The 12,729-nt window shown below is 53.6% G+C and overlaps 1 protein-coding gene across 1 annotated transcript in view; it reads left to right on the plus strand.

The window, feature by feature from the left end:
• The window catches only part of Prex1 (phosphatidylinositol-3,4,5-trisphosphate dependent Rac exchange factor 1), a 147,727-nt gene that overhangs the window by 57,524 nt on the left and 77,474 nt on the right, over positions 1-12,729 (plus strand). The window contains exons 2-3 of the mRNA XM_021637937.2: positions 7,891-7,962; positions 10,654-10,776. Coding sequence (XP_021493612.1) covers positions 7,891-7,962; positions 10,654-10,776 — 195 coding nt within the window. The remainder of the gene's footprint in view (positions 1-7,890; positions 7,963-10,653; positions 10,777-12,729) is intronic.

Genomic DNA, 12,729 nt, shown 5'->3' on the forward strand with positions numbered 1-12,729 from the left:
GCCAGCTCACTGGTTCCAGGAAGCCTAGGTAGTGAGCGGGTCACCTTTACAAGAGAGACAGCGTTGACTCAGAGGTGCTGGGTGCCTCCCGAGGCTGGGGGTGGGGACAGTCTGCTGGGCTCTGGCAGGGTGTACAGGGTGGGGCAGGTGGTTTTCTTGTTGATGACAGGCCACACTGTCCTCTGTCATTGCAGCAGACTTGGGGAGGCAAAGGTATCTAAGTTCAGGATGGAAAACACAGACTACGAGAGATACCAATAATCTAGGCCTAGTGGTAGGGGCCCGTCATCTCTGCTGTTTGAGAGGCTGAGGCAGGAGGCACAAGTTCTAACCCTGTGTGGCCTACAGAGCGAGTTCAGGGCTAGCCTAGGCAACCTATGGAACCTTGCTGTGTCAGTCTTCTGCCATGACAGAATACCCTGACAACAGCAATTTAAGGAACGGAAGGCTTGTTCTGGCCCACAGTTCCAGGGTGCAGTCTGCCATGGCGGCAGAAGCTCAAGGTCGCTGATCACGCTGTATCTGCTGTCTCCTTTTCATGTAGTCCAGCACCCCAGCCCATGGAATGGTGCCCAGCCCCCACACTCAGGAGGGGTCTTCCCACCACAGCCGAACCTAGAGAATCCCTCACTTAGCAACTTGTCTGCTAAGGTGGTTCTAGACCTTGTCAAGCTGACAGTGATAGAGTAGCCATTGCACTGTTACAGAAGCCGAGCGGGGAGCCGGGGATGTAGCTCAGCAGTAGGTGCTTGCCCAGCACCATGAGGTCCTGGGCTCCATCTCAGGCACTGCAAACAAGCCTGAGCCACACAGGGACCAACAGGACGGGGTGTGCGGGTGTGTCCATGCCGGTGGTGTGGTCACATTGGGTGTTTAGCTCCTCAGTGGTGGCTGACAGATGCCTGAAGCTTTCTCAGGAAACACAGTGATAGGAACCTGTTCACGTCCAGTTCCCACTCCCCGTAGACCCCTGTAATCTGCAGGGGCGGGGGGGGGGTTAGGTGTTCTCCAGCACGTTTTCTGTGCATACGCCACTCCTGGGTGTCAAGTGTTGGCTTCTGTAGTGCTGGCTGCAGCCGGAGCACTTATTTTTCCCCTGATTTATAGAGGAGGTAACTAAGGCCTGGGGTGGGGATGGGGTGGGGGTGGGGTGGGGTGGGGGTGGGGTGGGGTGGGGTGGGGATGGGTGAGTCACTGGCAAAGCTAGACCCTTGCAGCTCCCTCTGCACTGCTCAGCGTTCGTTCCTGGCCCCGACAGGCCCAGTTCCTGCGCTCGTAAGGCTCAGGCAGTTTATTGAGCCAAAAACGAAATTGAGACCCTGTGTGCTCCCCTGTCCCTGATCATTGTCCCGGCTGAGGGATCATCAGTGGCTTTTCTCCAGGTCATTAAGTGGACTGCTGTCTCACGAAATTGTCATTACACAGCTGTGCCGGCCTGGGGTGTTGCTATCCCTTGGGTGACAGGAAAGCGGGTCATTCGAGGACATAAGATCCTCCTAGGATCCAAACCAGGACTGGGGCCCTTGCGGGGTCACTGGGTGTTTGGGGGGAGTTCTGCAGGGAGCAGGCTGTGGCAGCCCTTCCGCCGACCAGTGTTAAACTACTGTTCTTCCTGACTTTGCTGCCAGGGCGCTGTTGGTCCCCGAGTCTCCGCTCTCTTGGACCCTTGGCCAGCTGGTCATAATGGGAACCGAGTCCCACCGGCATTCTCTTTCCTTTGTGCGTGGTGTGATGTGGGCGGGTCTCCCACCAGGCCTCTCAGATTTCACCATATGTCGAGTGAGGTCACCCCGGCCAAGGTGTGGGTGTCCTTGGGGACAGGGTCCCTGTCCCCCAGCAGCTCACGTGGCCATTGTCTGTCCTAGGAATGAGTTCAGGGCTCTGCTCAGTCCTGCATCTCCGGGGAGCGATGTATCCCCCCTGGGTTGTGACTGTGGCTCCCGACAGATGGTGTGGGTCTCCAGGCAGCTGCCTTCCTGCCTTGAAAGCTGGGGCCATCTGTGGCCCGCAGTCACTCACTGGAGAGGCGTGTTTGGGCTGGGTTCTCACTACCGGGCCAGACCACCGCACCCTAGTCGTGCGGCTCTGAGTGGGTGCTTCACAGCTAGGCGCCCTCAGTTCCCCACCTGTAAAACGGGCACACAGGAGAGAGCCTTGCTCCTGGAGCTGAAGAGTTCAGAGCTAGGTTGCTGGTGATGGTACACCCATGTAGTCACAGCTGCTTCGGGGGCTGAAACAGGGAGATCACCGAGCTCAGTAGTTTGATGTTAACCTGTGTGACATAGAGAGACCCAAGACCTGGTCTCAAAACAAAAGAAAAGCTAAAATAAAACCGGAACAACCTGAAACACTATGGTCCTGGGGCTGCACGTGTGATAGTCAGGATAGCTCCCGACTTCTCTCCCTTATTTCTCACCCTCCCTCTGGCTTTCCTCCTTGCCGGGGGCTTCCTGAGGCCACACCGTGGGCTGGGCACAATGCAGCAGAGACAGTCATGAGTGAACCCATTCTCTGTCCCCTTGAGTGGACCCTCAAGTGGCTGTGGAGTACAAGGCTCTGTGGATAGCCTCAGGCACACAGCCGTCCTGTTCCATGGTGTGCAGATTACCCCACTGCTGGGCACTCGTGTGTGTGTGTGTGTGTGTGTGTGTGTGTGTGTGTGTGTGTTTGTGTTCAAGGAAGGCCATTCTAGGGATGTCTCCCATTCACTTGGCGCATCAGATGGTGAGTGCCAAGGCCTCGGTGGAGCTGGGCTTCAAGGAGGCCATGAGGCTGGGGCTGGTGTGGAGGCAGAAGAATCATGTCCTCTCAGGGTTACACGGACAGGTGAGGCTTCTGTCTGGGTTGTGATGGGTGCCTCCTCTGAGAAAGGCTCTTTTGGCCTTGCAGTTGTGGCAGAGACATCACTGACTGATCATGCTCATCTTCTTGCTGTGCCCTAGCTCTGCATGGGGACCTTGAAGACACGTCCATTGTGTGTCCCACAAGTATCTGGGGCCCGCTGTCCCTGTTCAGGTTTTTGCTCAGTGGTTTTGGTTCCTCCCCAGGGCTCAGTTTACCTTATCTGTAGAATCGACAGACAAGGTCTCTCTTGTGGTCTGAGGCCCTGGTGTGTGAACCATTGAGAGCCTGCGAGCCTCCGTCTGGGTGTGGGGTCAGGAGAGCTCTGTCGCACTGCTTGAACTTGGCTCAGTCAAGCCATTGGTCTATTTGATGCTCATTAGTCAGGAGTCTGTGTCCCTAATTTGTATCCAGCCATTTCACCATGCAGCGGTTTGCACACCTGAGTCAGGCAGCCTCTCTGTCCCCAAGGGGACTCACACACCGAGCCTGGCAGATGCTCTCCCAGAAGAACTCAGTCACCCTGCACCCTGGGGATGTGTTCACGGAGGCCTTGTTGACAGTGGGACACTTGACACTGGGCGCAGTATTGGTAGTATGGCAGTCACTCATGTTTGAGATTAGACAAGGAAAGGAACAGCTTTGGTTACCAAGAATCACACAAACGAAGTGGCCTAGCTGGGAGTAGGCACACCAGAAAGCATGGAGTGTGGGGAGAGACAGCCATTTGCATCGTGGAGTGAGTCACGTGGTGGGACACACAAGCCTCATGCCATGTGGAGAGATGGCACCGTACTTGCTGGTCAATAGGACCAGAGATGGAGGCTCTAGGAAGCAGGGCTCTTGATGTTCAAGTATTCAAGGTCCCAAGAACTATGGCTGAACAGGAAAAATAGGTGTGATTGACTAGTGATGTCAGCTCCAGGAGAGCAGGAGGTAGACTTGGTGGTGGGCTTGCTGTCTCCAGCAAGCTTCTGTTCCAACACCTCCCACTTCCCTGGAGTGTGCCCTGGTCAGGTTCTTCATCTGTCTGTGGGTCAGCTCCTGCCTGGAATGGCTGAGACCTGCTCCTAGCCCTGCCCTGCACATCGAGGAGGGCTCTGGGCCCAGAGTTGTCACCTGGCATTGCTTAGAGGTGCACATGAGCACGGGCAGGGTGGAAGACTATGTGGGATTGAAGAACATGGCGTCCTGGTGGCGCCTCCCAGCTGCTCACCTCTGCAGCAGGTTCTTCTGTGCTTCACCGCACTGGAGTTGATGTTAACACAGCAGCACGGCTAACGCAGACGCATCCCTTCGTGTACTCCTGGGACCCCTGTGTTCTCAGTCTCTTGTGACTGTGGCTCAGACCAGGATATACAGTATATATACTGTTTCCCAGCGCCCCAGGTCTCCAAACACAGCTGGTCAGCCTGTTCTACCACTCCTGGCTCCGTGGTTTTCAGCAGCCCTCGCCTGGCTAGCGTTTGTCCAAGCTGCGTAATGATGGGTCTGCATCCTTGATGTATGTCATAATTGTTGTCATTATTGGGATGAGAGGGCTGGTTGGATGCCGGGGGTCAGGGTGGTCCAGCAGTGGACAGGGCCCCGGGGAGCCACAGGGAGCATCTTAGGATGCTGTCCTGCTTCAGGGAGGTCCCCAAGATGTGAACTGCAGCCATCTAAGTGTTCCACTGTCCCCTGGTCTTGGGCAGGGTCGCTCAGAGGGACCCTCGACAGATAGGATAAGATAGAGCTAGCCAGCACAGAGGATGCCAGCACCACCTGCAGGGTGGTGGAGCTGGGTTGCTGTGCCTGGGCCCAGAGCCCCTGCTGGCCCATTCTTTCCAGGTCACGAGCTGTTCCTGGTGCCCAGTGCCCGTCATGTTGGCTTGCGTGCACGTCCTCTGTGGGTGGCCTGAGCCTCCCATTGTCCCTGCACAATAGCGGTAGCCCAGCTCCTGCGAAGGAACCGGGACAGGAAGCCCCATCTAGGTCAGCCCAGTGGCACTCAAGCTTCCTGCCCGCCCTCCTGGGCGCCTGGGCTGGGCGGGGCTACCTTTGTCTGCCTGTCTGGGTGACTGGAGACTGCTTCCCTTGCCGAGGCACCCCAGGTCTGCCTGCTGCATCCTCTAGGAGCCTCTGCCCGCAACCATTCCTACTGTGTCCTTTCAGAAAGCAAGTTCAGCTGTTCCAAGTTGAGCTGAGGCTCCTGCCCTGCGTCAGGCCCCTCATGTTCTTAGAGGTGTACTGTGGGCCAGGTAGTGCTCTCTGCCATGAGGGTCCAACTTTGAGAAGAGTTGTGAAGTCCCTGCCTTCCTAACCTACCACACACACACACACACAAACACATACAGACACCATACATACATAAATAACCACACACATATATCCACTGATACACTCACACACATACACACTGACACACGCACACATTCCGAGCTCCATATTTGGGAGAGAGTAAACTGAGATTTAAGAGAAGCTAGTTCACTTTCCTGAGGTCACACAGCAGGATGGAGGAAGATCTGTAGTTTACACCAAAACGCAGTGGTTTCCATACCTGACCTCTGTAGAGGTTAAGATTCCTAGCCCCGCTCCCATTTTATCATGGCCAGTTTGACTCTTAAAAGCGTACGTTTTTTTAATCATTCAAGGTAAGGAGGTAACAACCGCAGAAGGCAAGGAGGGCTTCTTGGAAGAGGTGATTGATGGATAAGATAGAGCTGGTTCAGGGCAGAATTGGAGGGGAAACAGGTCAGCAGGAAGAACATCTACAAAGGTCCTGGGGCAGGCTTGAGAGTGTGTGTGGCTCCAGTGTGGGAGGGTGGAGTGCCACGGAAGGTCTGGACTTAAAAAAAAAAATACAGTAGTATTAGTTGCTTTTCTCATTGCTGAGAAACAAGAGTTCATTAGAATAACTTAGGGAGTTTGCTTTGGTTCACAGTTCAAGGATACACAGCCCATCATGTCGGGGGTGGGGTGGGGTGGGTGTGGCGTGGTAGGAGGAGTGAGAACTGGTTCTCCTGCACCTGCTGTGAGGAAGCAAGAGAGAGGAATGCTGGTACACCGCTTGCTGTCTGCTTGTTATTTGTCCGGCACCCCAGCCAGATTGTCGCCCATGATGAGGGTCATGAGTGTGGCTCCTTGGTGATTTTTTAGGTCAAGTCAAGACCGTAAGCTTCAGAGCCACCAGTCACGGAGAGTTAAGCTGAGCATTGGCTGGATCCGGTCAGTGTATTTTAACCGATCTTGAGGGACCGTGGGAAGTTAGGATTGAGACAGCCATGGTTGGGGTGCGTGTGGACCTGGTAGATGGGGCTTCTGTTGTCTGCACTCCCCGGAGCCACGTGGACCTGTGAACGCACATGCTCATCAGTTAGCTTAATGGCATTTAAAGTGCAGCGCCACCCGAGGTCGCCTGTGGCTTGTAGGTGGAATCAGGGGCACCTCCGCCTGTGGCCTGCCCGTGGACACCAGCCGGTGCTGCTTCACGAAGGCCCTGTTTACAAGGACAGTATGGGCGTCAGTCCAGGTGACAGAAAAGGATCTGTCAGCAGAGTTGAAGGGCCAGCCACTCCCCTGCCACCTGCTTCGGCCTCCCTTGGCATCTCCCTGGCACCTCCCTGGTACATCTCCTTAGGCCGGCGTGGTGGGACTGGCTGTCAATTAAATCAAAGCGGGGAGACCGCACACTTGCCTGGCCCACTGGGCCCTCGCTGTAACTGGATGTGACAGGTTGATTGAGAGCTGATTGGTCCCCTGGGCTGGAACAAGCCCATGGACTCCTTTTCCCAGGTGTCTCTGTGTGACCACGGCCCAGTCAGCCTGGGCCGGGCCTCACATCTAAACCTGAAGTCTTTCTGGGAAACCGGCCTCAGTTTCCCTCAGGTGCTTGCTTGGGTCTCTCTCTCCCATCCTTGGCCACCCTGCAGCCTCCACAGCAGCATCTCCTCTGCTCTCTTTCTCCCACTCAGGCTCTGTGGCTGCCATCCCGTCTCCTCAGCACACGCTGATTCCTCCACTGTGGTCTCTCTGCTCTTACACTGCACATCAGCTTCCTCCCAATAGCAGTGTCTTCCTCTAGCCCTGCAAAAGGCACATCTGTAATCCCAGCACCGGGGGGGGGGGGGGGAACGGAGGCAGGAGGATTGCATATTAGGCAAAAGATAAGGAAGGGTAGAAGGGAAGGAGGGAGGGAAAGTGAATTGGGAGATATGAAAAAACTCCTAATTTCTTCTTCTGCTTCTTCCTTTTTAATCAAAAAGGGAGGGCTGGTCTAGAGATGCAGCCCAGTGGTGAGGTACCCATCTAGAATGCACAAGGGCGTGGAATATCATCCCAGAATCCCCCCTCAAACCTGTCATCACATCTGGTGACACCAGCTGGCCATCTTCTCCCCTGCTCCAGTGTGTAGGGGACAGGCAGTGCCTCTGAACCCGCGTGAGCACTCGGTTGGCTTGGAGTGTCCTGCAGTTTTAGTGTTGTGAAGAGACAGAATAGTTGTGTGTGTGCCTAAACACACGCTTGTACATGTGACCGTCTGTGATCCCAGGAGCTGAGTTTGCCCCGGGGGACAGTGAGGACCTCAGAGGGGTAGGGCTGGGGTGTAAAAGAGATGGCGTCATGTTCTTGACATTATATATATATTTTCTTTTGAGTCCTATAAATGCCTTAAAGCATGAAAAGAGAAAACACCACAGGTTGGCGGTCATTGTTGAGTGGCCTGCGAGCTATCTGGATGAGGAAGCAAGCGGGAGGGTGTCTCTTTGGGCTGTAGGTTCCTGGGGGCGGGGCCTCTGCGTTTGTAGTGCCACACTGGGCCAGGCATTGTATTGTAGATACTCAGTAAGCCTTTGGCTGACCATCAGTGTGCAAGTGCGTGTGCGGGTCTCTGTGTGTGGCGGCCCAGGAAAATAGCCTGTCATCCAGGGAGCCTTTCAGTCCTTGTCCCTATACCTCAACTATGCAACCTTTCAGGGCCTGGTCAGCATTTGAACCGCTGCCTCTCTGGCAGGGGCATCTGGAATTAGAGATGCAGCCACTCATCACTGCTTGCTTGTGTTTCCGCAGGCATTCCTGCAGCGGATCCGGCAGAACGTGGCCGACTCCGTGGAGAAGGGCCTCACAGAGGAGAATGTCAAGGTGAGGACGGGGCTGCTGCTGCTGCTGCTACTGCTGCTGGCTCTGCTCCTTCCAGACCTCATTTGCTGGCACTGCCTGCCCGCACCCCCAGCCTGCCCTCAGCAACCCTGCAAGGAATGCCTCCGCTGGGAGTGGGGAATGTGCACCCCAGGCCCCATTCTCCAGTCCAGAGACTCCTCATGGCTGTCTTTCTTACTTCTTCCTGTCTAGCTTGGTGCCTCTGCAAAAGTCCCTCCCTAAGTGTCCAGGGAGCCTGGCTTTGCCGTCCTCCTTCTCCTGTAGTGGGCACGGACTGTCAGGACAGGCCCAGGAGTCACTGGGCCAGCTTCATTCTGGCTGTGGCGCTCGGGAGTCTGGGCGGTATCAATGGGCCGTCTGTGTGCCTCAGAGGCCGGTGCTGGCCAGCGCTCTGACCTCGATTTCTAGAAACCTTTTATTTTGTGTTCTGAATGGCCTGGTTCAGGGGGAAATGGGTACGAGGGGATATGTGCATCTTAAGGTACCCAGGATTTACCATATATGATGTCCTGGCTCTTGGCCAGTCTCATGTATGTTGGTAATTCTAAGCCTGCGCTTTTGCTCTGCTGTTAGGCAGTGCCACTGCACAGCTGGGGATGGGATGGCGGGGATGGGGAAGGTATGTCTGTATTCAGGGACCTATGTGCTTCATTCATTCACTCATTCATTCATCACTCAACAGATACTCACTGAGCACCTACAGTATATTGATTTGTTATACACTCTTAGAGTTTGGAAGCCGTTATTGTCACTTAAAATTGAGCCTTGTTAGTTTCTAAGAAATTGCCTTTTTGTCAAGTCTTAACCTCCACCCAGCAAGGGATACAAGTCCTGAGGGCTTGGTTGAACCACCCCTGGGTTCACCAGTGAAGGGAGCATCCATGCCTAGCAGGCTCTCTGCCCCTTCTAGCCAGCCCCCCTCCCCACAGTGTAGCTGTGAGGATTCCACTGCCATTGATGTTTTTGTCTTTTCTTTCTTTTCTCTTCTTTTTTAGAAGACAGGGTTTCCCTGTGTAGCCCTGGCTGTCTTGGAACTCACTCTTTAAACCATGCTGGCCTCAAACTCAGAGATCTACCTTGCCCCTGCCTCCCAAGTGCAGGGTTCAGAGGTGTTCGCTGCCACACCCAGTCCTGTTTCTGCCTGTTCTTTTTTTTTAATTAAAATTTTATTTTTTATATTAATTACAGTTTATTCACTTTGTATCTCAGATATAGTCCCCTCCCTCAGCCCCTCCCAGTCCCACCATCCCTCCCTCATCTTCTTCTATGCCCCTTCCCAAGTCCACAGAGTCCTCCTCTCCTTCCCTCTTACCCTAGCTTATCAGGTCTCATCAGAACTGGCTGCATTGTCCTCCTCTGTGGCCTGGCAAGGATGCACCCCCTTCAGGGGGAGGCAGTCAAAGAGCTAGCCACTGAGTTCATGTCAGAGACAGTCCCTGTTCCCCTTACTAGGGAACCCACTTGGAGGCTGAGCTGCCATTGGCTACATCTGAGCAGGGGTTCTAGGTTATCTCCACGAATGGTCCTTGGTTGGAGTATCAGCCTCAGGAAAGATCCTTGTGCCCAGATTTTTTAGTTCTGTTGCTCTCCTTGTGGAGCTCCTGTCCTCTCCAGGTTTTACTGTCTCCCCCTTCTTTCCTAAGATTCCCTGCACTCTGCGTAAAGTTTGTTTATGAGTCTCAGTATCTGCTTTGATACAATGCTGGATAGATTCTGCCTGTTCTTAAACTTTTCTGACAATGAGCTCATTTGTGTCTGGTGTCTTTTGCCACCATACATCTGTGGGGTTTGTGTGTATTGCAGTGTGCAGTCCTGGCTCATGCTTTTCCCTGGCTCTGTAATATTCCATACTGTGACAGTGGCACAGTTTGTTCTCCCATGAGTGAATATTTGAGCTGTTTCCATTCTGGATCTATTTACCATTTCTGTGTATGTCTTTTGAGCGGGAAACATTTCTTGTTTCTTTTGGGTATGCACTCAAGGGACAGATAATTTTTGCAGCCCTTTCCCAAAGTAAGTATAACAGCAAGGTCCAGAATGTTACCTTCAACACAACCAGGTTCAACCATGTCCACTGAATCAGGCTGACAGGAGAGTGAACAATGGTCAGATGATTCTCCTGACCTCCTTCATGCGACGAGCAGCCCCCACTTGGGGGGTGGAGGGGGCGAGGTTCTGGCCGTTCTAGGCCTGGCAGTAACTGAGGAGTAGGCTCCGACTCCAGCCCCTGGCCCTCCCCTTCCGCCATGCTCTATTGTGGGAGGGTGGCCGCGTGAACGTACGAGCTGGTGCGCGTTGTACTGAGTATGGATATGTCCAAAGCTTCCAAGTGTGGTAGTGTTTGCACACAGAGCGATGCCCTGACACCTCCACAGCTGGCTGGCTGGACGTCAGCCCTTGCTCTCTGAGCCTCCAGTTCTCAGGGATAAAGCGGGGCCAGGAGCGGTTTCTCGCTTGTGGAGATTGTGTCTTACCAGTGAATGGGACAGTCCAGCCCAAGTGAGCTACTGGCCTCTGCAGCAGCTGCTGGTGGGATCCAAGCCAACAGCAGCTGCTGGCCCAGGGAAACCCCACCTTTGATGCCTGTTTATGCAGCCTGGGGTGCAGGTTGTTATGGGAACGTCCTGGCTCCCTCTGAACCCGGATTGACTCTGGCATCTCCGTCCCATCTAGATCCTCTTCTCTAACATTGAGGACATCTTGGAGGTCCATAAGGACTTTTTGGCTGCCCTGGAGTACTGCTTACACCCCGAGCCTCAATCTCAGCACGAACTTGGGAATGTCTTCTTGAGATTTGTGAGTATGGGGCCTGGGGAGACGGGTCAATGGGTCAGAATGCTTCCCATGTAAGCATAAGGATTTGAGTTTGAGCATTTAGTCAACGTCAGCTCTGCCGTGGCCTTTGCATGCCCATTCCTGTGGTCTGACTTCCCAAGTGTCTATGGGGCATGGTTGTGTGCAAAGTTCCTTGGCGTCGGCCTGCTGAGCCTCATTCTAGGCTCTCGGTGACTTACTGTGAGCCCCTGGGCTTCAGTAGCCCTTGTTCTTCTGCCCTGGGTGAAGAGTTTGGAAAGTGTCTTCTCTGAGCTGCCAGAGACCTTCTGGAAATACAAACTTGGGTACTTCTTTCTTCTTCTAGAACTCTCCAAGGCTCTACTTCACCAGGATAAAATCCCACATCCCCATAGGCCTGCCACTTCCTGGAACCTAACCACTCACCCACCCACACCAGCCTCTTTGTCGGTCTAGAATAGTGGTTCTCAACCTGTGGATCGTGACCCCTTTGCCCCTTTCACAGAGGTTCCCTAAGACCATCAGAAAACACAGGATGTTTATGTTATAATTCATAACAGCAAACTTAGAGTTAAGAAGTAGCAGTGAAATTAATTTTATGGTTGGGTCAGTACTGTTAGGTCTCTCTACTCGCTGTAGGGCGTGGCTGGTATACCCTGCCCTCTACCTAGGGCGGGGCTTTCCTCTCCCAGTGCGCCTTCACTATATAATCCAGACATTTTGGTTTCTCCCGCCCCTTCGCCCTCTGCCCTTTCCTCTCCCTCTACCCTGTCTCTCCTCTGTGTCTGCTCTCCTCTGTCTTTTTCCGTGTCTCTCTACTCTTACTCTCTGTGCTTGCTTTCCCCTCTCTCCCTCCCTCCCCTTCACCCTTCTGTGCTTCTTCCAATAAACCTGAATTTATGTAATGCAGCCTCATCTCCCCATTAGCTCATTTCGTTTTGTTTAATCAGTCAACTACAGCACGAGGAACTGTATTAAAGCATCGCAGCATTTGGAATGTTGAGAACATTTTAAGCTGTCCCCTTGGCAGCCTCCCTTATGGCTCGATGGTCTATCCCATAGGGCAGGCGAGATGGCTCAGTAAGTAAAAACACTTGCTGCCAAGCCTGGTAACCACTGGATCCCGATGTGGGGAAACGAGGGACCTGGCTCGAGTAAATTGTTTTCTGAGCTCCCCATATATACCAGGGCACTCTTGTGTCCAGAGAGATCAATACACACATACAAATAAATAAGAATTTATTTTATATTATTTTATTTTTTGAGACATGGTCTCATTCTGTAGCTCTGGCTGGCTGGAACTCACTATGTAGCTTAGGCTAGCTATGAACTCGGAGATCTGCTGAGCTTTGCCTCCTGAGTGCTGGAATTACCACACCCAGCTATAAATAAAATGAAAAATAAGAAAAGGAGAAAAGACCTAAGAGACTAGCCCAAGCTCACCTTCCCGCTGCGTGGGCCAGCAAACAGAGGAAGGACAAGTCCAAGGTTGCCACCACATGTGTGACAGCAGAACTGGACTTAGAAACAGCGAACCAGAGCTCTTCAGGTTGCAGATTCACGCTCCGAGGTTGAGGCCTCCGCTGCCCCTGCCTGCTGGGGTTCTTATGGACTCCTTTAAAATCGTTTCATTTGAAAACCTCAAGTAAACATGCTTAGTAGGGTGTGTGGTGTCCTTGCATGGGGCGGCGTGCGGTGGGTGGGCACTGGACAGGCTGCTGCTGCTGCAACAGACTGGAGTTGCCCAGGCGACAGCTTGCAGAGTTGCAAGCTTCGGTTCACGCCTCCTACCAGAAACTCACCTACCTGCCCCAGGCCAAGGCCAGCTCAAGATTCTTGTGTGGGGTGCAGGTCTGTGATCTCAGTCTCTGGGAGGCTGAGGTCGGGTCATCAGGAAGTTCTAGGCCAGACTGGGCTACTCAGACCGTGTCTCAAAGAATGGGAAAAAAAACGGAG

Source organism: Meriones unguiculatus, chromosome 4 (assembly GCF_030254825.1).
Source record: "Meriones unguiculatus strain TT.TT164.6M chromosome 4, Bangor_MerUng_6.1, whole genome shotgun sequence".
Taxonomy (NCBI): Eukaryota; Metazoa; Chordata; class Mammalia; order Rodentia; family Muridae; genus Meriones; species Meriones unguiculatus.